The 27,303-nt window shown below is 47.2% G+C and overlaps 1 protein-coding gene across 4 annotated transcripts in view; it reads left to right on the top strand.

Annotated features, from left to right (window-relative positions):
* The window catches only part of LOC125704459 (follistatin-related protein 5-like), an 88,868-nt gene extending 64,579 nt beyond the window's left edge, over positions 1-24,289 (top strand). For 2 of the 4 annotated variants that reach the window (XM_048970017.1, XM_048970018.1), the window contains exons 8-17: positions 1,483-1,494; positions 2,965-3,085; positions 7,226-7,387; positions 8,227-8,361; positions 12,743-12,769; positions 13,365-13,483; positions 15,442-15,591; positions 17,842-17,949; positions 19,212-19,336; positions 22,147-24,289. In XM_048970017.1, the coding sequence (XP_048825974.1) occupies positions 1,483-1,494; positions 2,965-3,085; positions 7,226-7,387; positions 8,227-8,361; positions 12,743-12,769; positions 13,365-13,483; positions 15,442-15,591; positions 17,842-17,949; positions 19,212-19,336; positions 22,147-22,849 (1,662 nt within the window). In that variant the 3' untranslated portion in view covers positions 22,850-24,289. The remainder of the gene's footprint in view (positions 1-1,482; positions 1,495-2,964; positions 3,086-7,225; positions 7,388-8,226; positions 8,362-12,742; positions 12,770-13,364; positions 13,484-15,441; positions 15,592-17,841; positions 17,950-19,211; positions 19,337-22,146) is intronic. The other 2 variants (XM_048970019.1, XM_048970020.1) reach the window with 2 other exon arrangements.
* Positions 24,290-27,303: the final 3,014 nt, after the last annotated feature.

Genomic DNA, 27,303 nt, shown 5'->3' on the forward strand with positions numbered 1-27,303 from the left:
TCTGCAGGGTCTTTTTGTGGGAACTGTGAGGAAATTTAATTGACTCCCTCCTGCATGAACGCTATATTTAAGTCCCTCTGAGTTTCTGTGGGACATATTACGCTTTCATAAGGTCACGTGACGATTCTCACCTCATTCCTGCAGGGTTCAGAACTCAGCATAACAATCAGGAAAGAAATATGTCATTATAATTGCATGTTTCTTGTATTTCCAAGATAAAACTTTTATGTTACTGCATAGCACGGATCAAAAATGACATTTAATTTGACATCACACTTTTAGTCTGCTGTATGTGATCTGTGGGGAGCACTTTCTGTCATCATGAGGAGCAGCGAATGTAATATACGCCTATGAGATGTGCTGCAGTTCTGAAACCAAAAATGAAATATTCTTAGTTGTATCTAATATCATAGTTAGATAGTTTTGCAGTAACTAATTCATGGGGCATTTTTAGAAGCATATATGCAGGGAATTCTGATTATTTTTAGATATTAGCTTCAATATTTCTTCAGTAAACATGATTCTGCTCTGATATTATGACATTTAATATTGCTTACAATTTGTCACTAGTTCTGGCATTTAATTACACAGTTTATGGTGGAATAATCTGTAATATAAACAGAGAGGATGGTACTTTGCTACTAAGGGCTTCAGACGTGTTCATTAATTAGCCTCAGAAGTCCATGTGGCGCCCTAGGCCAGCTTCACCGCCAGCGCCCCCTGTCTGAGACAGAGTGAAATCGCCTGGCTAAGTCAGCGCCCCCTCAGAAGATGGTGCCCTAGGCCAGCTTCACCGCCGGTGCCCCCTGTCTGAGACAAAGTGAAATCGCCTGGCTAAGTCAGCGCCCCCTCAGAAGATGGTGCCCTAGGCCAGCTTCACCGCCAGCGCCCCCTGTCTGAGACAAAGTGAAATCGCCTGGCTAAGTCAGCGCCCCCTCAGAAGATGGTGCCCTAGGCAGTTGCCTATGTCACCTAATGGGTTGACTGCCATTACATACGTCAGATGTTTTTGTTTTTTTTCCTTTCGTTCTAATTTCTAACCACTTTGGTGACTGAACATAGGTTTGACACTCAAAATCCAGACACAAACCCAATGCCCAGTAGCGATGTCATCCAAAACCAAAGCATTATTTATTGCACTTGATAGAAAAAATGTATCACAGAGAATTTCAATGGGTTGATTTGCATTAGATTGTGTAGATACTGTAAAGACTGCAGTGAGATTTTGCGGAGACACAAGTAATGAGGTCAAGACTGCCTCTTCCTGTCCAGGCCACGCCCACTAGGTACTGCCCCCTGTCACGCTGTCTTGACCTCTCCAACCTCTAGAGGGGGTAACTCACAAGTACAGTCCAATTTGTTTCCTGCTGTCTTTCATATGACAGGTGCTCTCCTGTTTGCCTGATAATATTTATCAGTACGTTTGTGTGTGTGCTCTGTGTCAGCACTGGTTTAAACAAACACTCCTGTCTTGTTTTTCAGATCCCCCATGAGGTAGGTCTGCTGGGAGCCGTACCGTCTGACCATTTGCATTTTAAACCCTATGAAGCTAATGGAGGGACTCAGATCTGCCGGCATGACGCGGTGTAACTGTAGGCCGCTGGTCGGCCCTGTAACTGAGGGCGACAATGAGGGCAGGCCGAGCTGCGTATGGCAGGCCACGTCTGCGAGGAGGTGGCCGCTGGCCCCACCCCGGTGCACCAGCGGCTTTTCATTTTACCTTCATTTTTTATTCAAAAGATTGGAAGGAAGTCGGCCATAGCAGGCTTGTCTGTGGAAACGCTGGCGCCGCGTAATTCCTCGGAAGAGGCCTGCCTCTCTTCTTGGCTGCTCTTGGCTGCTGGCACTTCAGGCAGAAAATTAGAGCAAAGATGCTCTTATTTTCTGGGTAAATACTCCGCTAGCTAATTGTGCAGCCCCCTTATGCGTTATGAATTCATTAGCTTCATAGATGATGATTGTAAATGTAATAATGCATATTTCTTTCTATACTTTTCCGCATGCCTGATTGCCTCATCGTTATTATTGTATGCAGGAGTGATCAGAAAGATTGTAACTTGTGATTGTGTTTAATATTATTTTGCGGATTCCTTATGTCGTATGTTTCTAGGAGCTGTTGACTTTGCCCTGCTGAAAAAACAGCTAAAACCCAGCTTATGTCGATAACTGGTTTTAGCTGGTCTGAGATGGTCTTAGATGGTCTGAGATGATCTGAGATGGTCTGAGATGGTCTTAGATTGTCTGAGATGGTCTGAGATGGTCTGAGATGGTCTGAGATGGTCTTAGATGGTCTGAGATGGTCTTAGATGGTCTGAGATGGTCTTAGATGATCTGAGATGGTCTGAGATGGTCTGAGATGGTCTTAGCTAGTCATGTCCCAGCTCTTGTTGCTCTTTGACGATTTAGCTGGTTGGGTGACCAGTTTGTCATGCTGGAAGCATACCTTAAACTGGCCAACCAGCCGAAGCTGGTCAATCTGTTCTTTTCAGCAGGGTTAGCATGCTGCCGTTCTCATGTCACACGTCACAGTGACTTTCGTGTTTCTTTAAGTGCTATGATGTGTTTAATTGCGGCTCTTCTTTTAAACTTGCGTTCACGCCTGAATTCCCACTTTTTCAACTCTGAAGCAAATAATTACAATTAAAATTGAGATTCAAGGCTAGTTAATGGATTTAGAAATAATTGTGACACATTAAAACGGGGGGCACTTTTTTGCCAAACGGTAAAAAATGCATTACTTTTGAATAAATATCTGTTCAAATTCAGGCCCGCTCGTCGTAAAGCACTTTAGCTGTAATTTGACTTGAGTTCTAAAGGGCTTTTATGAATGTTATTGGCTTCGAAAATCAATTCCTAAATCAATGGACACAAGTTTTACGCTAACGCGCTAACTGGTGAGCACGTTTCCTTGCCTGATGCATGGCGCTCGTGGGGTGTTTGATGACGAGCTCTCTTTGTCGCCAGGACTTCGGAGACGACGGCTCTCTCTACATCACCACGGTGACCACGACCCACATGGGAAACTACAGCTGCTACGCCAGGGGTTACGAGCAGCTTCCCCAGACACACGTCCTCCAAGTGAACGGTATTTCGCTAATGTGCCTCTAATGCACCATTACGTGGCGTAGTTCACGGGGACCGCGTCTGCAACACCACGCTGGCGGTGACAGAAATCTCGGCCAAACTTCCTTTTTTCCCCAAGGTCAACACTAACACCAAAAATACTAAATAATTAGTCCTGCACATGGTTTCCTCAAAGCACAATGGAGCATTATCACAAAATCAAATGTAACTGGAAAAAATCAAGCATTTTAACTTACATTTAGCCAAAAGGGAGTTCTGGGTTCGCAAAAATACAAGGCTTTATTATGTTTATAAATCTGGAAACATCTAATAGAGCTAATAAATCATTGCCAGTCTGGTTTAATGTGTTTTTGTTACTGTCAGAAGGGCCCTTAACAATGAAATCAGCTTGGGTAAATATCGGGAAACTTAAATCTGAAAAAAAAGATTAAAACTCCACCTCTGAATGAACGATTTAATGTGGTATGAAAGCTTAAAGCTTTTAATGCTGATTAAAGGTGTTTTTATGCTGAAAGTATTTACAGGAGGCGTGAAATTTGCCCTGATGAGCACAGAACCATATGGCTGTGTGGAGATGTGACCCAGAAAAGCAGATTTGTAGGGGGAGCTTTAGGTTCTCCAGTGTTAGAGGAACGGCAGAAGCGAGGGGGTTAGTACAAGAGCCACGCCTGAAAAAGAAAGCCCACCCTTCCATAGTCCAGCTGCTTATTGAGCACAGGGTCACATGTGCGGCTTGGAGCCAATCGCAGCCAGCAGGCCAGGGCTACGGATCTGCATTCGCTTCATGGTACCTTTCCGCTCCGAGGGCAATCAGAGTGCGTGCAGACAAACACCACAGACGGAGAGGGGCTGGGACTCGAACTGCAGTCCCGACGGTGTAAGACATCAGCACTGCCCGGTGCGCTAGCCCTTACGGAAATATGAGAAAACACTGACGGGGTTGGGGGTGCCACAGTCATGGGAACCGAGCCAGTGTTTGAATCTGGGCATGTTTACTGAGCCAGGAGATGGACGTTCTCAAATTTATGCTCGCTTGTAGAAGCCAATAATGTAATAACTGCCAATAACATAATCATTTTTTCATTCTTAATTTGATAAAAGTTGATAATGTAATAACTTTTCTAAACCGATGACATAATTTTCTGCCAGTAATGTAATAAGTTACATCTCCTGTAACATGATATCGCCGCAGTTTTCTCGACCTTTTGTGACTTTCGGCCGTTCAATTAACAGTGACCTTAAAGTTTTAAGAGGTAATCGATGACTGGATCTTATTCAAATTTGTCGAAAACAAATTAGCTAGCCTTTGAAACATCGTCTAGTCATTGATGAAAGATGTACAATCTGCACTGCCTCAACGTGTGTCCTATTAGGAGAAGTGGCTGGTCGACCTGTGAGATGTTCCTACTGCTTTCCATCTGTAGATTCTAAGAAGAACAGGCCAAGACGTGTCAGAGGACAATTTACTTGTTTTGGATACATTTCCCTGAATTGTGTGTTCAGCTGACACCTTCTTACGCAGTTTAATTTTTTAGATGAGTGGGAGATATCAGAGGCAAAATTAATTTAAAGTGTAAAGCTGAGTCTAATACTCTGTGGCCACATTATTTTACAAGCTTGTGCTCCGGCTGATTCCCTTGACTGGCATGTCTCCTGAATGTCTGCATTCAGTGTGCCAGGTCCTCACTTAACCTTCATCCAGAACTGCGTCTGTAATCCTCATTTGGCGCGAGTTTGCATGCAATGTCCACAGATTATTGGGGGATTACCAGAGGAACTATCTGCGGGCTACTGTATGTGGGCCTGTTCACAACCATCTTGGCAAGAGCGAGGCCTTTCACGCTGAATGAGCAGGAGAACAATGATCACGTTCAGGTCCTGGGAAGGGCTTTCTGTGTTTGAGAGCGAAGAAGAGTCCGTGACAGAGAAGTATTCTTCAAAAGTTTAGCTTGTCTCAAAAGAGATGTCGACTGTGAGATTTTGAGCTTCACAGTAACGTTTGAGAGGCAGAAGTGGGTTTTGTCTTTAGAAAGAGTGCAGGCTTTTATGCGGACAGGCTGGGTCCTCAGAGGCAGCTCAATCACACACAGTCACACCGTAATATTCAACAAAGCGCCTGTGTTCCCCAAATGCCTCGCTGCTGATGGCAAAGGCGGAGGATGACAGCAGCCTGTGCAGATTAATGAATTTATGGCGAGTCCTTGGAAAACCGCTGCAGCTTTTCAAATGATTTTTTGGAAACATAGTCCGTAGCAAAAAAGCACCCCACGCCATCGCACAGTCTCCACACACGGCTATTGTACTCAAATTATCATGAACCTTTTTCATAACTCTATTTTACAATTCAAATATTTATTCTGCGATGCCAAAAAATGCTGGGTTAAGTTCAAAAATCAAGGCTGTTTTTTTCTGCATAAATTTTTCAAGACAGGACTCTTCTGTGCTTTGTTGCATTTTTTTCCCCCGGAATTTTCCATTTGCTTCTGGTGAAAAGGCAGCAGACTCGCTAGCGGTGTGCGGCTGCCTCGGCTTGGCGGAGCGCGGCGTCGGAGCAGATGGCGCCGCCGTGCCCTCCGCACGCGATGCCCCCATGCTTCTCCCAAACAAATCCTCCGAAGGAGCTTTCCGGTGGCAGAGGAGCATGCGTGTGTGTAAACAGTCCCGCTAGAAAACCGCCAACAGACACGACACTACAGCTGAGGAGGCTGAGCGCGAGGTTTTCCGCAGATGCGTTTGGCGTCGGTGAGGATGTAAGGTCATCAGCCCCATGCGTATCAAACTTATTATGATACAAACTGAAGCAGCTCCCATGACTATGAATACAATATCATTCTCTTAGCACAAATGAATTATTGCGTTATATTGATCATCTCCCGTGAATCTGGGACAATAACATCCCATATCGCTTGGACATTCTCCAGTCTGACCTTTCCTGGCGTCTGGATCTCTGCATCTCTGCCTTCCTCTCTGAGCTACCTATGCAGATATGGGATGTAATGGTGTGATGGTTCTGAAGCACTGACCGAAACAGTGATACAAAGATTCACTGTCCCCCCCTGCCCGCCCCCCAGCTGCCACCACTGCAGGTACATCCTGATGAGCTCTCATTACGTCATTAATGTTACAAAACTCATTTTTCGCACTATAGTATATGCAAATGATGAAAATATTATTTTACTATTATTATAATACTGTGTGTGTGACATGACTATTTTTGTCCAATCATGATCAAGCGATCACAACCCAGAGTTTTCTTTGCCTGGTTTTCAAATTCTCCCGCCCCCCCTCCCTCCCCCCCAAAAAAAAAGAAAGAAAAACACTGAGGTACCGAACCGAACCATGGCTCAAGAATCGAGCTACAAACCGAAGCGGTTTTAGAGATTTAGAGAATCACTGCACCCCTAGTGGGAAGACAATACAAGACAGATTTGTCTTAGAGTTTGTTAACCATCACAAAACACATCGATGTGCCAAATAAACGATTAATCAGTCACCCATCTTAAGAACTCTGTACACTGGAGAATACGTACTTATTTTACGCAAGGGATTACAATGGCATGTAACACACACACACACACACACACACACACACACACACACACACACACACACACACACTAGTTGGTGTATCTAAATAGGCCCGTCCATTCATTTCTATGGGAAAAACCCTAATCCCAATCAGGACACCCTTAACCCCCACCCAGCCCTAACCTTAATAAGTAACCAACACAAATACAAGACTTTTGGCATTTTTACTTTTTTGATTGCAGTCACGGATTTTTATAAAACTGAAGTTATCAAAATGGGGACTTGAAAGATGTCCCCAAAAGTAGTTTCAGGTTTTACTACACTTTGGGGACAATTTGGTCCTCAAATGTGATCTATGCAAACCCCGGACCCCCCCCCCCCCCCCCCCCCCCCACACACACACACACACACATATTCAATGTCCTGCAAATGAAATGCACTGAAAGTAGCATTACAGTAACAGTACATATACCTTTCCTCTGTAGACAATGAATGAACATAAATAGCTCTGGCTGTGTCGTAAGTGACGTGGCTTTCTTGGTACTGGCTCTGCTCTCCCGTGTTTTCGGCACGTCCTGACATGCGTCACCCTTTTGGGGGGGGGGTCACACAGTCCCCCCAGTTATCCAGGTATACCCGCAGAGTCAGGTGAGGGAGCCAGGGGTCACTGCCAGCCTGCGCTGCCACGCCGAGGGCATCCCCAAACCGCGGCTGGCGTGGATGAAGAACGGCGTGGACATCGCTACCAAACTCTCCAAGCAGCTCAGCCTGCAAGGTGAGCTCGGTAAACGCCGTTGTGTGTCTCCCCGTCAAGCTTACCAGTGCCGGTCAGCACATTAGGAGAGATAGGTGGTCACTAGAATGTCACTTTGTCTGGGGCGGGGGACAGGGGACGGGGGGGGGCGCAGTGACGCTCACTTGGGGGGCCACATGGGCTTCGAACAGCAGGGGCTCCTACGGTCTCGTTTATGCATGCGATCTGGCACTCGTCCTTCCTGCTGGTACGATTAGCATGGGAAGCTTGGGAATAATTCGTCACTAAATGGCAATTTCAACATAACAAATATACTTTATGCACCAGAGGCTTTATCCGGTCCAATTCCACAGCTCCAGAAGCGCTTTGATGTAGGAATAACTTAACTCTGATATACATGGAACGGCATGTTGTTGTAGTGGGAAAGCTGGGTTTTTCTTGGCTGCCTTAAGTCGTTCACTCCTTGGAAGAAGGACACCAGTAAAGAACAACTACGGCATGACTGGAAATTGGCCGTGTGCTGGAATTATGGCCCAAACCACAATTACTGACTGATGGACGACCTTGTAGTTTTCATCCTTTACTGCTAATGCAAAGGCAGCTAATGCTAATGCTGCTAATTCTTCTAACGCAAAGGCAGCTAATGCTAATGCTGCTAATTCTTCTAACGCAAAGGCAGCTAATGCTAATGCTGCTAATTCTTCTAACGCAAAGGCAGCTAATGCTAATGCTGCTAATTCTTTTAACGCTAAGGCTGCTAACGCTGCCAATGGTAATACCCTGAATGTTTCGTCAGCACTGTAAGCACCTTCCCCCCTCACTCACATCTACGTGTGTTTTTTCTGGCTCTGTCGGATCAGCCAATGGGAGCGAGGTGCACGTGAGTAACGTTCACTTTGAGGACACTGGAGCGTACACCTGCATCGCCAAGAACGAGGCCGGAGTGGATGAAGACATCTCCTCTCTGTTTGTCGAGGATTCTGCACGGAAAACAAGTACGTAGTAACGCTTACTTCCTGCTTGAATGAATTGTACTTGCCTGGGACCTTTTTGCACTTAAAATTTCATCACAGGGGACTGTATTCCCATGGCAATTTTTCATGGCAAGAAAGAGGGCAAAACTGGTGCCTGTTGTGACTCGCAGGCTAAATGGCCAAATAGGTCTAGGTCAAACGGCATCTGTGGTGTATTGTGTTTGCAGCTGACGAACAACTTGTAGATTTTGGGTTAAGGTTGGGTTCTGACTGTAGCCTTAGCAATGAACCACAGTGTTGTATCAAGTGGGCAAATCTTTATGCTGTATTGTCTTTCCCGAATTTCGGACGGCACGGACTACTCAGAGTGTGACGGACCCCTCTCCACTGCACTATTGCTTCCTCTTGGAAAGGCACAAGTTCTGAACTGGGTTATCAATTCTCCACAAATCCCACTGTAGAAAATGTCAGATCTGCTCCATCTCTAGCCCTTGTCATGTCCAGCTAGTGCTGAGGTCACCAGGTCCCTTGAACCATCACCGGTACCCTGAACCATCACCGGTACCCTGTACCATCACCGGTACCCTGAACCATCACCGGTACCCTGTACCATTGCTGGTATCCTACAATCATTACCGGTACCTTGAACCATCACCGGTACCTTGAACCATCACTCGGATATCCTACAATCATTACTGGTACCTTGAACCGTCACCGGTACTTTGAACCATCACTCGGATATCCTACACGCTGACTGTTTGGCCCTGACATTGCCCAGCCGTGTTAATGCTCTCATTAGAACATGCCTGTCTTGCAGCCCAGAAAATTACCCTGTAAAACCCAAATACGGGTGCTAATCAATCACCCATGTCAGGCATTCTGACTGAGGATTTTACTCAAGAGATCCAACTCCGAAAATCTGCATGACTATAAGAAGGTGAGGGCAGCCCTTTAGTTTACAGTTAACTGTAAGTGAATCTTTTTGCTTATTAATATATTATTGAATGATGAATAATAGTTTATTAATGGTTAAGGAGCAGACGTGAAACCTTAGTGCTACCGGTCATACTAATGCTAGGTGTGGTTTCACGCCATGAATCCCTAATCACTTACTATCTGATTGAACGTAACTCTGAACGGAGTTTGTCCTTTTTCGTTAATTCGCCACTGTGCCACCTTGAGACAGTTTTAGGCTAAATGGAATACCAATGTGAACCAAAACAGAGGTGATACCATGACCCATTCATACTAACTTAGTAGGCTGGTACAGATTCCCGAATTACACTGGCCTATTATCAACAGTTCAAGTCTAATTTCCTGTCGGCATTCTATGACTTTTAAGCGTATATTTGCCGACTGCAGTAATTATCCGCATTCCAGAGTGTGCTGTTTCTCACGGCAGATTCACCTCGACTGTGTTTTGCATGTACCGCTAAGAGTGCCTCATGTTTGTGGTCGCGATGTGCCGACCCAAACCGATCCCGGCTGTATCTTTCTACTCGGTGGGAGGTGTGAAGACTAACCCCCCCCCCCCCAGTGATTATCACTGGACCTGCACTGGAGGCCACTGCTCCCATCTACAGAGGGTCGGCTGTCGAAGCTCTCACCCATGCTCTTTGTAGGCGTGGAGTCCTGCCGTGTCCCCCCCCCCCCCCCCCCCCCCCGCGGCTGCGGCGAGCATGATAAGATCAAGCGGCCTCTGACTCTGCTCTTTTTTTGCAGTGATTCCTTTCTAGAACTTTCTAAATATTTCTCTTTTATGGCTGGTGACCTGCTTTTAGGCCCTCTGGGCAATTTTGACTTTATCACACATACATGTAACTTTACCTTTTTAAGTTTCAGTTTCAGCCAGATTAACATTAGACTGATCACACCATCAAGTCTGTGCTTGAAGTGAATTTCTGTGAGCAGCGTATGGAAAGTGTCCACTGAATATATTTCTACTGAGATGGTTGTGATTTCACACTCTCTTTATTTCCGGCTTACGCTGACCTTCCTGTATGTTCAGATTCCTGTGCTGCTGGTGTCTGTTAGGATCTCGTTAATATGCGAGGATATTTTCTGTTTTAGCTCAGTGGTTTTTTTTTCTTAATGCGGTGACAGATTTTTTTTGAAGTCGTTTTAATATGTATTTTGTCCCAGAGTGTGTCCCTGCATGGTGATATTTGTAGCCAAACAGTTACGCGAAAGGAAGAAAAAAATCAAATCTGCTTCAGATGAAGTCTGCGTCTGCGGAATGGATGCTCAAGCGATGCATATTTTTAGACGTTTCAGTCGGGCCGTGATTTTCTCATAGTGTGGTTCCACAGAATGTTATTCAAAGCGATGTGTTGAATATGCCACAGCGCTTCTGGCTGAAATATGGGTGGGGGGGGGGGGTGCACAGGCTTGTTTATTCTGGATTCTCACCTATTTTTCACGCCGCATAAAACAGTGCATCCCAAAGACGTGCCGGTTCATCCGGAGAGATTCAGGAATTCCCCAGACACCCCCCGCCATCCCTCCCGTTTGCTTCTGAGCTCCACATCAGGGTGAATGTGGCTCGATGTTCATGCTAAACACGGCGGATCTTGAGGGGCCCAGTTTTTAAGTCTCTTTTCAGCAAAAAAATAAATAAATAGCAGAGAGAAAATACAGGCAAAGAATACCTTAAAAAGGCAACGCTTTTCTCTCACAGGGTCAGACATTTAGCAGGAATTTTCCACCCACAGGCTCCGTAGAATCTCCAAGATGTAAGGGGCCGTACCTCGAAATTCCGAGTCCCCTGATGGAATGTCACCTTGGGTCCCCTTACCCAATTTTACCTGTAATTTTATGTATTCAAGGTCTCCTGTCAAGCGCTGGGCCCCTGAATGCCAGGGTGTCCATGCCTAATCTGCCCTAATCTGCCCTAATCTGATGGTTATTTTAGTGCATTTTCACCAGCTGTTAAAAGGTGCAGATCAGTGTCCCTGTATGGGGAGAATCCGTACAGCTGAATCCGCAGCGCTCGTCATGTGCGTCCCGTGTTTGGTAAATAATGCTGGACACAGAAATTCAGAAATAAATATCATAGCAATCTACAGTAATATTTATAATTACACACCTGTTAACCTCCCACGGAGCAAAGAGTTGTAAGATACTGCACTGGGTTGATCACCATTCATGAATGACCGTGAGTTACATGTCTGTTTGTACCAGTCTCCATGCTGGTTTTTTCAGTCCCAGTAAGCCTGGGTATTATCTCATAATGGCTGTGAAAAGCGGCAGAGTTGGTAGATCTTGATGTGAAGCAGACCCTAATATAGAATCCTCCCCCACAGTATCTGCGTTAGGCGTAAAATGGCCAGTGAAGGTCAGCATGGATGAGCTGCTAAAATGTGGGCACTTTGGATGGAAAATATGATGTATGAGTCTTCATCAGACTGGCAGCACCAGCGCCCTCCAATGCAGTGATAAATTGTACCAATTCAGTCCGTTACTCAAAGAAACTGGGTTAGTATAAGTCAGTTTTCCCCACCTGTGGTACATTTTCTGGGAATAATTTCCCAGACTGAATGCTCAGATGTGTTTAATCTCCAGAAGGCTTCTGTGCAGATCACTGTATTTGATGTGACATCTTGGGCCCCTTGTACATTCGCGGTCCTCGGAAACCTGACTTAGCGTTTTGAGGAGATCAAAGAGCACTAAGCGAACACTTACTGCAGCTTCATCCTCAGTTTCTCCCTCACACACAAAAAAAATTAAAGACAAGGACAAGCAGCAAATCCCAGCGGAATCTGCAATATTTCATCCTGACCGAGATTTCAGGGAGACTGGCGATGGAATCAGAAGGTTTGTGGAACCACGTGGCAGTGGGAGGAAGTAAAATTTCCATGAGAAATTGGAAAGGATCAGAGACTTTTTGCCTTTCAGGCCAGTAACCCGGTGTGTGATTACGATAACGCCCATTCTGGGATGTTATGATTTGCCGTTTGCACTTCCGCCTGTGGTCCTCGGGGGTCGATATCGCAAGTCCCTCCCCTTGGGCTGATGCGCTCTACCTGTCGTCCTCTAGGGGTCACGTTCATTCTGCCTGGAAAGTTGCATTTTGAATGAGGAGAGAGCGAGTTGTGTGCAGCCATCGCCCACGTGCTGCCGTTCCGTTTATGGGGCTGACTTCAGCCTTTGCTGCTCCTCACTTTATTTCACTGCATTTTTCACTGCAAGTCGCAGTGAAACACATACAACAGAATATATTTCTCAGTTTTTCCATCTTGTACAGGTGCTCTTTCACTTTCAGTGCATTTCTTTTGAACAAACATGCATGCAGTTGAAAAATACGTATAAATATATAATTATATAATAATCATCTAATAATTATTTTGTGTTGCTGTTTAACTAATCATAATATATATTCTTTTGTCACTTTTAATATTCCCAGTGGCAAACATTTTATGGAGAGAAGAAGGTACAGTACAGTTGATGCTCATTTTCATTGTATTCATTTGTATTGTATTCGTGTAGAATTATTTATATCGCACTGTACAGTATATGATGACTATTTTTCAGTCATTCTCCTTTATTACTGTAGTGGCCTGACTTGTTTTCGATTCTTTTGCCATTGAAAACTCAGGCACCTTATGGCCGCGATTCACCTCTTTGCAAACTGTCACGGAAAAAGCACGTGTTTTTAAGCACAAACTGACTGCATTACGCAATTATTAAATACAAAAAGCATAAAACGCAGGCAACAACCAAATAGCTAATTATGCATTCATTTGGATTATGCATTTAAATATGCAATTAAACAAAACAGTCAAAAATGAGGCGTTTTAAAACTGGCCCAGCTGTGTTTTACACAATGACTACGAACTGGAAATTACCTGAGTTGTAATTATAAAAGAGAAAACATCTGTTTTGATTTGCAGTTATGCTATACATATATTTGCAAAGCAAATTGTAATGAAGTTCCTCCTCACTTGTTACCTGACAGTCGTGCGTTTGTCTCGCGTACACGCCGCAGCGTTTGCAGGTTACTTTAGTATGCTAACATTCCCTCTCAGGTTACGGGGTTGGGAACATGTTCTACGTGTTTTACGAGGACGGCGTCAAGGTCATACAGCCGGTGGCGTGTGAGATCCAGAGGCACATCCAGCCCAGCGAGAAGCTGCTCGGACTCCAGGTGCGGTTCGTCGCTCTTGTAACGTGCACACACCCATCTTTTCGCTGTCGTCTTGTCGGGGATGCTCGGGGACGGAATGCCGGTCCATCAAGGGACATGCACTGCACATTCAGCTACCCTGACGCTAACCGCTAACATGGTTCCTGACATCAGAAGCAAAGGTAAGCACGCCGTAAAGTGGCCAAAAAGGAACCCTTCACTGTGCTGTCATCTTTAATGTGCCTGCGGCTGGATTACAGTCCAGGGGACGTCTGAAGGATTTCATGGGAAACGATGCTGTATTTGGTTTATTATAAGTACAGGTACATCGGAATGCTGATTTTCACATACCCCGTCTCCCGCTCCATTTTAAGACGCGCAGACATAAAGGGGCGGGACTAAAGACTGAGGCCTGAGCACAGGGTCAGCCCCCCACCAAGCCCCCCTACAGTATTTTTTGTGGGGTTAAGGGTCTCGCTCGAGGGCCCAATGGACATATGAAATGTGAACAAGCTACATTTATTGGTGACATTTTACTTGACGGGGCACAAATATAGAATAATGCCATTACTTATGTATTAATTAACCACATAGTAAGTCTTAATTATATACCTATTTCATGTTAATTCATCATTAATGAATTGTGATGCATCTTTTATCTCATGTAGCTGCTGTATTTCATGATTCATGCTTCAGTGGTAACTGAATTGTTATTTGTGTCCTGTCAAGTAAAGTGTTGCCTATTTATTCAGTGAACATTTTATTCCTGCGTGATAATTGAGGAAGCTGGGTGAACCGGCCCCGGAGTTTACATGTGTATTTAAATGCTCCCGTTTGACCTGTCCTCTGTGACATCATCCTGCTTGGCAGCCTATTGGGGATGCGTAATGGAGGGGACGCGGGAACGTTTGTTCAGTCGTCGAGAGGAGCGGATTTGTGTATCTGTACAGATACAAAGTAAAGGGTCACTGTCAAAGCAGAGAGAAGATGATGGAGAGATTACATTTAACATCTCCTCATGAAGCAGAATTTTCCATACTGGTGGAAATGCAACCTATATACGCAAACTTACATTAAAACACCAATTTAAACATGACCTGTGACGGACCGGCATCCCGTCCAGGGTGTACCCCGGCCCCGTGCCCTGTGATGGGCCGGCATCCCGTCCAGGGTGTACCCCGGCCCCGTGCCTTATGATGGACCGGCATCCCGTCCAGGGTGTACCCCGACCCCATGCCCCGTGATGGGCCGGCATCCCGTCCAGGGTGTACCCCGGCCCCGTGCCCCGTGATGGGCCGGCATCCCGTCCAGGGTGTACCCCGGCCCCGTGCCCCGTGATGGGCCGGCATCCCGTCCAGGGTGTACCCCGGCCCCGTGCCCCGTGATGGACCGGCATCCCGTCCAGGGTGTACCCCAGCCCCGTGCCCTGTGCTGCCTTGGAGAGACTCCAGGGTCCTCTGCAATCCTATCCAGGATAAGTGTTTGGAAGATCGATGAATGCATACAATAAATACATTACAGCATATTTATGTAGTTTGGCACTAGTCAGCCGTTGGTGCTGCGCTACATTCCACACCCACAGAGGTGATTACAGTCTCATCATGGATATGTAAGCGTAGCTGAAAGGGCTTGGCTGCTCCATCACTTACTCCATCCTTTAACATCAGATGGGCGAGATCTCATCACCTCCCTGACTCTCTCTTTGGCCGAGTGTCAGCCTCATATTGCTTCCATATGGCTGGTCTGGCAGAGAGTCGCGGGTGTTCTGTCTTCCTGTGAATTACTGCCAGGGGAATATACAGCTTAAGGGCCCTCTCCCGAGTGACACCAGGCATTCTTCAAACTGTCGGGCACTTTTTTTTTAACGTCTACTAAGTTATTCTCCTTCCTCTCATATCCCCCGGTTTTGTTGTCGTCCTTCTCTGGAGACCGCCATATTTATTCGTTACCGTTTTCATTTCATGTGCTTTTGTCCCCAGGAGGAAGTCTGCCCCAAATCTGACGGCGAGGCGACGCGGAGTTGTGTGTGGGCGTCTGCCGTCAACGTCAAGAACAAGTACATCTACGTCTCCCAGCCGACCCTGGACAGGGTGCTGATCATCGACGTCCAGTCGCAGAAGGCTCTGCAGGTGAGGTTTGCTGTTTTTCTTCATCAGTAAAGAGAAAGGATGGATAATTTTTTTATTCACATTTGTCCTGTTGACAGTCCTTTTTTCTAAGCATTCATGCTGTTTTCCTGTGATTTTCTTTGTTTCTGCTTTTGAATCTTTTCTGGCACCATCCTGCCCAACTGTTTAGGATCATATATTCCATTACGGTTTTTAGTTCAAACACACAGTGTTTTTCTGGTACCTTCCGGCCTGGCTATTTAGGTCAAGACAGAGTCTGTGTGAGTTATGGTCGTCGGGTCCAGATGTCAGCAGACCCACGTGTTTGTTTGAGCACGGGGACCCCCCCCAGGGAGCCGGGTGAAAATGGCTTGTTTACTTCGGTGTGGGGAAACCCTTAAGGAACACTGCTGAGGCGCAAATCCTTAGTTCCGGGCCAGAGACGCTCCGCGAGGTCGCCAAGGGATCGTTGCCATGGCTTGTTGCTCCGGTGACGGTGGAGTAGTCATTAGCGGGTCACCTGGAGGTTTGGCTTTGTTACGTCAGATTAGCTGCTCCTCATTAGGCACCTGATCCCCCCTCTAACGAAGCACGCATCTCACTCTGTACGCCTGCTTTCTGCTTCCCTGCCTTCACGGTCCCGGACCAAGCGGTCGGACATCACCGTCGGTGATGTAGCCTTTTGAATGAACCCAAATGTCCGTGGAACATACGCATCACGATATTTTGCTAAGTTGAGATCGTTAAGGGGACAAAGCAGCCAAATTTGATCATATGCAGAGGGGGGGTTACATTAGCAGAATGTATTAAGGGATGTTGAAAGAATGACTAAATGATTGATGTAGTACAATACTAAGGCTTTACGGTTTTTATCACCTGGGAATATAATCAATTATGCACATCAAGATGTGTTTGGTTGGATGGATATACAAATGTGAATATATTTACACAGGAGGTGATATTTGTTTTTATCTATGAAAAGAAGTCAAGCAAATATAAATAAATATTTCATACAGCTGTCGCCCCCAGCAGGTTGATTTGTAGATATTTGCTTTGATCCTCAAAACTAATATTAATTTAACATTTTGGAGTGTGAACATACTGTGTTCCACAGCTTCCTTTCAGAGAAATGTTCAGTCTCATTGTCAAAATGCCGAGGGAATCAATTAAATGGGAACAATTTAGCAACGGAAATAAGAAACAGCTCTTCTCAATGCACGTGTGTGTAATTTGGTAGAAAATGTAATAGCTTTTTTTGTTCAGAAAGGTGTAAAATGTAAAATGCCTGAAACGTTCATTCATTCTTGTCAGTGGGGGTGTATTTGGGTGCACATGGATTGTTCCGTTTTAGAATATGCGGTAACATTAGTAAATGTGAACAAAGTACGACACAATTACCAACATGTACACAATTACGGGAGGACAGTAAAACAATGGTCATATCTACAAGAGTCATTGTGAAGCCTTAATTTAGCGAAGGAGCGATCACCTCAAAAAATGCACTAATGAAGAAATGTGCTACAAAGGGAATGTTTGTGTGGAATTTATGGTCTATCTGCACGGTTACTGCTGGTTGTCATAGAAACCACGCTATTTTTTTACCTAATTCTCTCTGTGGATTTGGGTTGTAGTTCCATGTTTCTTGCAGACACATGAGTTGCCCGGGAATTAGAGGAACGGGCGGAAAACCAGCAAGCGCCGCCAACGGCCAATTTCCGAGATTTATAAGAGCGTAAAGAGGCCTGTGATAGCAGGGAGCAGATGACAGGCAGGGTGGTACTTCTACTGAGATTCCTCCAGTGGGATAACAGGAAGGAGAGCGTTTGCCTTGCACTTAACACAGCGGCGGGACCGTCCCCACGGCGATGGAGACGCCACTCGGGCCGCTGGGGATCTCGCTCACCTCAGTCAGCATGCGCGTGAAAGTGTGTATTTGGCATTTTCAGTTTTTTGAGATTCAAGGACTCAAGGATTCAAAAGCTTTATTGCCATTTGTACAAGTTGAACCAGATACTCATGTGCGTAGCTCCCTGCAGACGCGAACATCTAATGAGAAAGAACAATAGGTATTAAATAAAAGAATAGTCAACAATAATGTATGTGCAATATATACAATATAGACACAGTAACATAGAAGCTGGGCGGCAAGGTACTGGGTGGCAGCGGTTCATTAACGTCATTGCACTGCGAGGCGTGGGCACCCTGCGGGCGCGATAGACCTCGTGTGCCGTTCATGCCATCGTGCAGCCTGAGCTTCTTTCTCTGCCACAGGCTGTGAGCACCGACCCCGTGCCTGTGAAGCTGCACTACGACAAATCCCACGACCAGGTGTGGGTCCACAGCTGGGGAGACATGGAGAAGTCCAGCCCCACCCTGCAGGTAAAGGCGCCACACTCAACAGCCGGATGCCGGTCCATCACAGGGCACGGGGCTGGGGTACACCCTGGATGCCAGGGGATGCCAGTCTATCATAGGGCACGGGGCTGGGGTACACCCTGGATGCCAGGGGATGCCAGTCTATCACAGGGCACGGGGCTGAGGTACACCCTGGATGCCAGGGGAAGCCAGTCTATCACAGGGCACGGGGCTGAGGTACACCCTGGATGCCAGGGGATGCCAGTCTATCACAGGGCACGGGGCTGAGGTACACCCTGGATGCCAGGGGATGCCAGTCTATCATAGGGCACGGGGCTGGGGTACACCCTGGATGCCAGGGGATGCCAGTCTATCACAGGGCACGGGGCTGGGGTACACCCTGGATGACAGAGGATGCCAGTCTATCACAGGGCACGGGGCTGGGGTACACCCTGGATGCCAGGGGATGCCAGTCTATCACAGGGCACGGGGCTGGGGTACACACTGGATGCCAGGGGATGCCAGTCTATCACAGGGCACGGGGCTGGGGTACACCCTGGATGCCAGGGGATGCCAGTCTATCACAGGGCACGGGGCTGGGGTACACCCTGGATGCCAGGGGATGCCAGTCTATCACAGGGCACGGGGCTGGGGTACACCCTGGATGCCAGGGGATGCCAGTCTATCACAGGGCACATGCATAATTAGACACTAAGGGAAATTTAAGGGAACATAGGAGGATCATCAGAGGAAATTCCGGAAACACGTATGGAAGCACCTGCCTTCCTTTCATTTTATTGTTTGGTGCTATGTGAGGTCTGTCTGTGTAATGTCCACTTTCTAAGTAAACTTTTCTTACTTCCTTACTACGTACTCCCACTCCACGGCCCCAGAGATACATTATCAGTGTTTCTCCTGCTGAAGTTCCAGAAGATCTATGTGCTGTGTTGTCTAGACTGAGTTCAGTAATGTGTATAAGCATCTTTTTTAAAACAGTTAATTATACTTTGATGAAGCGTGCAGCTGTAAGTCTCACAGGCAGCTCAGGTTGTCGTCAGGCTCTCAGACTGTTGGAGATCCACTGTTCTCAGTAGGACACTTTCCCAGAGTTTGTCAGCTGGGACTGCTCTCTACTGCCGGGAGAAGGTATCTGCAGTGGATACAGACCTATAGACTCACAAAGACCAGAACGTGCTCGAGAATCCACCCAGATCGAGCAGAGCTGGGTGTCACTGGGAATTATTCATGGTCCGGGGCTGAATGTGTTGTCTGCTGCTGGTGTGTAGGTGATCACTCAGGCCAGTGGGAGTGTGTCACACCACACCATCCACACGCAGCCCCTCGGCCGGCGCTTCGACAGGGTGGACGACTTCTTCATTCCTGCCACATCGCTCGTCATTAATCACGTCAGGTAAGCGAGTCGCTCGGACCTGCGTTTGACGTCCGCGGTGTCTGGATGGATATGAGGGTGGTGGGGAGGCCGGTGTGTGGGGGGGCTCCCGCTGAACCTCTCTATCGGCGTGGAAGCTAAGCATATGCAGGACAGATGAGATTCCGCGCTGCACTTTGTCAGGCCCCAGATAGACTCAAGCTGTTGACATGCACGATGTTTCCTGAGAGTCATGTGGACCAGCTCATTTTTCCGGCTCGCTACATGCCTGCCCGCTGTCGTCTTTCTCGATAGAAGGTTCCGGATGGCCTTGACTTCTGCACGCCGCCATGTTCCGCTTTAAGCAGGTGCCCGTTATACACCTTTGAGTTGCTCTTGAAAGATCTACCCTTAGTTTGGATACTTAGCAAGGCCAGTTGCTTATCAAGAGAGGTCACATGACTGGTGTTTTGCATGCTGATTGGACACACTTGTCCATTCATTTATGTGTTCATTGCTACATTGCATTTCGCTGTGGTCCCCAATAACCCCACACCCCTGCCAAAGTTTTGGACGCCACCGCCATGCTTGTGGGAGTTATTTTGCTCCTCGTCCCCCATGTCTCACATTTCCTTGTGTATAACTTTTTTGAAGGGGGGGGCATCAGAGGCTATAGTTCATAGAGAGGGACCAATCTTATCAGTCAATGATGTGCTTTGACTCAGTGAGTGACGGGGTGGGGGGGCTGGGGGAGTCAGCCTCAGTTGCCCCTGCTCCACCCCAAACCCCCACCATAATAAACTTCGATTCCCTTTCCAGTACCAATGTCACATGGTTCTGTTGGCCAAACCAATTCTGTTGCCTGAGGCAGATTTACTTTACAATTCAACACTCCCAAAACTCCTAATCCCAGCCGCTGACGACGTTCCGCTCCCGCTGCAGCTTAAACGACGTGCTCCACTCTACAAAGTAAATTGGGATCGTTTTCAATTTTTATCCCTCTTGTAAAACTTCTATAAAGAGTCATTTAGGGCGTTTCTTAATAACGTAGTTTTTCCTTCGGATTCACGTGATGGATGCTATTTATTAATAGCTCCTGACACAATGCATGTGAACGATTCAGCGTCCTGAGGTTTGCACACAAGGGGCACCTGGAATGTGTGAACTGGTACTGTACCGCTCCTTGAAATGTGTTAATTTTTAGCATTCCCTCTTATTTTTTTACATCCTGCTGGTACATACATTTATATAACCACAATGTCAGATACACTCTTACACTTGATGTATGTAATACGTATAATAAGTCACTGATTACATTATTGTATGAATTCAGATTTATTTTGCATCACTTCAGTGTAGCTTATGGTTTCAGTTATGAATGCAGCTGTAAAACACATTTTTAGACTGGGGGGGGGGGTTCCAACCCTTGGTATCGATCGATACTCTCCAGCCCTGTTATCGTTAGCCAGCGCTACCTCCAAAGCCCTGTGTCTCCCGCGGCCAGGACCGGCCGCACGCGGCACCCATATCACAGGCGGCATTGAAGGTCCCCCTGACCCACAGCGAGATGGCCTGTCTCACGGGCCGTATTAGTATTCCAGAGTGGGAATGCAGAGAGGCTTTCAATTCATCACGCACACAGCTGCCCACCACATGAGCCTTTGGGGACTCCGCTGGGCCGAGGTCGTGCTCAGGATGGCGGGGGCCCGGATCGGCTGGCCTATAATCCCGTCCCTGTGAAACCGCAGATAAAACAGCTTATTCAGACACGCCAGCAAGCTGCACCTTCTTAGACGCCGAGCCATCGTGGCCTCTTTGGGCTTTAGCGTAGCATTTAGTTTGTTTATGTGCTACGTAATTTAATGTACATGCTTCCCAGGAGTCTTTGTACAAGTACGGATGAACACAGTGCTTACGTGATTCATTGTTATTTAACCTTATTTGAATTGAATGGCATCACCGACAAAGATCATCGTTTATATTGCCTTTGTTTCTGTATTTCAGAGTGATGAATGCAGAAACAATCATTTTAATCAAGTGATACTAACAAACCGACCTGTATCTGACTCCACGTAACAGTCACGAAATAACACAAACAGATTAGCTTCCGGAACGGGTGCGTTACTGCGGGATTTCAGTTAACTGGCAGCAACCTCTTGTACAATTTCTGAATTTCCAAAGCAAAGCAGATATAAATCAAAAATGAAGACAGTCTGGGGGGGGGGGCTTTTCGGGGGTGTGCAGCACCCCCCGTACATTCAGCTGCTCCGTCTTTTTTGTTTTACCTCATTTAATATCCCTTTAGTATCTTTAGGCGAACTGGCCCTCACCTTCACCTTCAGCAGAAATACCTCTCTACTTGGCACAATAATCGTATTGTCTGAGGTCTGACTGAAGCTCGGTGATGAGGTCATCTCGGTGTTGACTCCCTCTTCTTGCTGTCATTGGCCGGCTCCTTTCCTTCGCTGCCCCTCATTATAGCACCACTTGTCATCTCCCTGTAGTGTTAGAGGCACTTTTCCCACATGTATACTTGGTGTCTGTTTCATGTTTTTTCCAACCCACTTCGCTTCTTTTCCCTTGACCCCGACCAGGAAGCCTGCATGCATGTGCCTCTTCTACTGGTCCGCCAAATTCGATTTGTCTTTTATTTTGTTTTAAATAAAATATGTTGTACCAAATCAAAGACAAGCTTTGAAGAATAAAAGGTCTGAGCTCTTAGATGTATTAACAGATGTAGCTTTTGTCCTCCCAGGCTACGATTGAATAACTTCTTTATCAGCGGAAACGTGTCCGTTTTGATGAAAAAGGAATGAAAGTGATACATATTTAACCGCCGACTCTTTTGTTAGGTTTGGGATCATTCTGCATGAGGACGAAGCCGCGCTTCACAAGATCGACCTTGAGACGGCGTCCTACGTGAAGACCATCAGCCTGGTGGAGTTCAGCTGTGTGCCAACGTCCCTGGCGTACACGCATCTCGGGGGGTACTACTTTGTCAAGTGCAAGCCAGATGCATCCGGATCGGGCTCGGCACAGCTGATCGTGGATGGTTTGACGGACTCCGTCGTCGGATATAATGGCGGCGTCACCGGCACCCCCTACGTGTCACCGGATGGCCGTTACCTTGTCAGTGTGGACGTCATGGACAGCCTCATGAGGATCCAGCCTGTCACGGCGCGCGGCGAGATCCAGGAGCCCTTCGACATCCACACCAACCTGCGCATCTCGCACGTGGCATTTCAGACGTCCTTCACGGAGGTGCACCAGTACAACATGTTCGCTAGCTCGGGCCTCCAAACTGACGTCCTCTACGTGGAGCTCAACACCGGCAAAGTGAAGATGATCAAAGGCGTGAAGGAGCCCATGAACGCGGCGGAGTGGCCCTGGAGTCCGCAGAACCGCGTCATCATGGACAGCGGCCTCTTCGGACGGTACCTGATAACACCCTCGAGGGAATCGCTCTTCATCCTGGATGGGAGACTGAACAAGCTCAACTGTGAGATAACCGACGTCCTCAAAAGCAACGCGCTGGTGTGGGTGGGCGAGCTATAAACGCAGATTTATGACAGCTGACCAGGTAATATTGCACTAAGTCTGGATGTAAATATTATACCATCCACACAGTTTTGAGAGCAAACCAATAAATGAGTTAAATTGCCTGCTTAAAACGTGCATAGCATATTACTGAGCCCCCAGACCTCCAGAAATAAGCATATAATGAAGGCAAGTGAAAATATTTTCAATTAAAGGGAAAAGCAGAACATAAAGCTGCAGCCCCTTGTACTTAAAAACAACTATAGAGAGAAATAATTTATCTTCAGTTCCTGGGAAGTTTCAACTGCCATAATAAAACCCATTTGATTTGTGGCTCATATCTGATTGATTTTATTTTGAGTAGACAAAAAAAAATGTTTTTACTGCCCTTTAAAGGTGGGTATTTCCACACCAGACGTGTGTCCATTTTTAACATCTTGTGTTTGGTGCCTCTGGGGTGTAAAAATTCACTAAGAGGGTGGATTGATTATTACTATTGCGACTGTAGATTAGACCAGATCTACCTTCAAGGAGCAGGGATCAAAGCACATGGTCATGGTTTGCTAATTATCACGAAGGGGTGGGTCACAGGGTGACAGTGCTCACATACTGCATAAAGAGTGGGAGACGATCCACCTTGAACGTCCTTGGTGGGGGTAGGGTGCTTGGCAGGGCCCAGTGATGCTTGCTGTAACCCGTATTTGGCCAATCAAGGCATGAGATGTAATAATGTAGGTTCAAGTACGTAGCAGAGAAGCTTACAGTGTTTGGTGGGAGTGTGACTTGGATTCAATATGGAGGTAGAGTCCTGTTGATTGTTCTGTCTATCGTGGTGTGATGTCTGTCACGGGAGCATTATGCTAGCATGGTTTAAAAGCAGATAGACACTCTAAATCAGAGGTTTGTGTTCAGATGTTTTACCAGGAAGACATGAAAGAGATTATTGAATAACTGCATTTTCAGCTCCCATACCTGTTGTAAAATGCACAAACTCACTCTGTCATGTGCTTCCACGTTATGGACAGTCGGTCTATGCATTCCTGTCTTATAAGTACATTTTGGGAGTGATACTTTAGATTGAACTTAATTTCATGACCTTTGTGATGACCCCTGCACAACAATAGGAAATGACAGATTGAGTGTTTTTCCTTTCAAAGTGGCTCATGGTGATGACTGACCGTTATGTACATACTGTTATATATGCCATGTCTGCCTGAATGTACTCGAGGGCTTCGTTCATCATTTCTAGAGACTGAATCTACATCCTTTTTTAAGAAAAACGACGTTGACACAAAACGTCTCCATTGTCGTGAAAGTGTAAAATGCGATGAGGCTTCATGCACCATCCCTGTCTTCTCCATCTGCGGCTGGCCATGTATATCGATTCATGTGGTTGATATTTATGTAGAAAACTGCTAGACGTTCACTAAATAATAAAGCACTCACCTCTGAAAATGGGCACCTTGTTTGTTTAATATTCTAGATTTAATATTGTAATATTTGTTCCTTGCTACTTCACCTCAGATTAATTCCTATAAAATGTATTTTAAGTGTATTTTTTGGGCACTGGCACTGGAAATTTGCAGTTTATGTGATACTGAAGCTTTTCCCATTTGTACATGTACAGGTGCGTCAGGGTATGTTTTTTTTCCACATTTCCCATAATGCTTAGCTTTTTTTTTGAGCCCTTCCACCCAACCACACACACACACACACACACACACACACACACAGGTGAGAGTTCACAGCCTGGAGTCTGAGCACAAGGTCAGCTACTCATCCAGCATCCTGGAGCATATTTCAGGGCGTTAAGAACCTTGCTCAAGAAAATCGTTTTGCGAGAATGGTTCTGTGCTGGTTTTGTTAGACGGACCGCAAGGACACAGTGACCTTCTGTGATGTAGGAGGAGCCTGAAGATCGACTGCTGACGTAACGATGGCGCGGAGCGGCCTGGATCGGGTCCGACTCGCCTCCCTTTACGTAACGATGGCGGGGAGCGGCCTGGATCGGGTCCGACTCGCCTCCCTTTACGTAACGATGGCGGGGAGCGGCCTGGATCGGGTCCGACTCGCCTTCCCTTTACGTAACGATGGCGCGGAGCGGCCTGGATCGGGTCCGACTCGCCTCCCTTTACGTAACGATGGCGGGGAGCGGCCTGGATCGGGTCCGACTCGCCTCCCTTTACGTAACGATGGCGCGGAGCGGCCTGGATCGGGTCCGACTCGCCTCCCTTTACGTAACGAAGGCGCGGAGCGGCCTGGATCGGGTCCGACTCGCCTCCCTTTACGTAACGATGGCGCGGAGCGGCCTGGATCGGGTCCGACTCGCCTCCCTTTACGTAACGATGGCGGGGAGCGGCCTGGATCGGGTCCGACTCGCTTCCCTTTACGTAACGATGGCGCGGAGCGGCCTGGATCGGGTCCGACTCGCCTCCCTTTACGTAACGATGGCGGGGAGCGGCCTGGATCGGGTCCGACTCGCTTCCCTTTACGTAACGATGGCGCGGAGCGGCCTGGATCGGGTCCGACTCGCTTCCCTTTACGTAACGATGGCGGGGAGCGGCCTGGATCGGGTCCGACTCGCCTCCCTTTACGCAACGATGGCGGGGAGCGGCCTGGATCGGGTCCGACTCGCCTCCCTTTACGCAACGATGGCGGGGAGCGGCCCGGATCGGGTCCGACTCGCCTCCCTTTACGTAACGATGGCGCGGAGCGGCCCGGATCGGGTCCGACTCTCCTTCCCTTTACGTAACGATGGCGCGGAGCGGCCCGGATCGGGTCCGACTCTCCTTCCCTTTACGTAACGATGGCGCGGAGCGGCCCGGATCGGGTCCGACTCGCCTCCCTTTACGTAACGATGGCGGGGAGCGGCCTGGATCGGGTCCGACTCGCCTCCCTTTACGTAACGATGGCGGGGAGCGGCCTGGATCGGGTCCGACTCGCCTCCCTTTACGTAACGATGGCGCGGAGCGGCCTGAATCGGGTCCGACTCTCCTTCCCTTTACGTAACGATGGAGCGGAGCGGCCTGGATCGGGTCCGACTCGCCTCCCTTTACGTAACGATGGCGCGGAGCGGCCTGGATCGGGTCCGACTCGCTTCCCTTTACGTAACGATGGCGGGGAGTGTCCTGGATCGGGTCCGACTCGCCTCCCTTTACGTAACTATGGCGCGGAGCGGCCTGGATCGGGTCCGACTCGCCTCCCTTTACGTAACTATGGCGGGGAGCGGCCTGGATCGGGTCCGACTCGCCTCCCTTTACGTAACTATGGCGGGGAGTGTCCTGGATCGGGTCCGACTCGCCTCCCTTTACGTAACTATGGCGCGGAGCGGCCTGGATCGGGTCCGACTCGCCTCCCTTTACGTAACGATGGCGGGGAGTGTCCTGGATCGGGTCCGACTCGCTTCCCTTTACGTAACGATGGCGGGGAGTGTCCTGGATCGGGTCCGACTCGCTTCCCTTTCCACTCTGGGTCTCTGCTGTCACCAGATTAAACCATCATATTATAAATCAGAGGACAGAATATGAAAATATAAATAACTAAAGACACTTAATGGAATTCAAAATGACTAACTGCCACTCCCTCTAATTTGAATATATATTAATTTTCTGGGTATTCCCTGTATGGTGATAAACCTATTTTGCTTTACAATTCTTATTGAAAAATTACTGCCGAATTTTACAAAACCAATATTGCTTTATTGACCATTTTTAATGCATAATGTTGGCAAAAATATTAAACATAACTGACGTAAAAAATATTCCATATTCTTATTGTACAGCAGTAAAACCAAGGGTGGATTTACTAGTATTAATATTAACGGAACACATATAAGAAAAGTGCCAACCGAAAATACGGCTGGATGCCGCCTGTCATTTTTGAGGTCAAATTGTCGACTAAATCCTTTGCAGACATTAAAGTTTCGGTGAAATCAGCTCATGTGTTTTTGCACCTGTCTCTGTGACGGCATCCCCCGCTGTCCTTAAAAATGTGTGAATTTAAGGAGCCTTCTTAAAAATATATTGTGGTTAAGGATGGACACACAAGTGGAGCCGCTGGACCGTGGGTGCAGACTCGCAGGACGGGATTCGCTGCAGGATCGGGGCAGGACTGCGCTCTGTCCCATCCCCAGAGTGCCACTTTAACCTAAACATCACTTGGATATATTTGCAATTCTTGTCAGTTATGAAACTGTATTAACCAATCAATGCAAAAGTGAATTATCAAAGGTTTGCGTGTCACATACAGAGTTGTCCTCAGTATAATGTGCAGTGAAACCCTTGTTGAACGAACTCGGAATAAACACAAAACAATAGGCAATAAGCACGAAATGATAATCATAAATATCCATAAGTAGTGTGCAGTTTGCATTGAATGCAGGCAGCACTGCAAAGAGACTGAGGAGTAAAACCGTCAGTAGTCTTGACCTCGAGGTACATAGTTTCGGATTATTGGAAGCGGGGGTGGGGGGT

This window comes from Brienomyrus brachyistius, chromosome 12 (assembly GCF_023856365.1).
Source record: "Brienomyrus brachyistius isolate T26 chromosome 12, BBRACH_0.4, whole genome shotgun sequence".
Lineage (NCBI taxonomy): Eukaryota > Metazoa > Chordata > Actinopteri > Osteoglossiformes > Mormyridae > Brienomyrus > Brienomyrus brachyistius.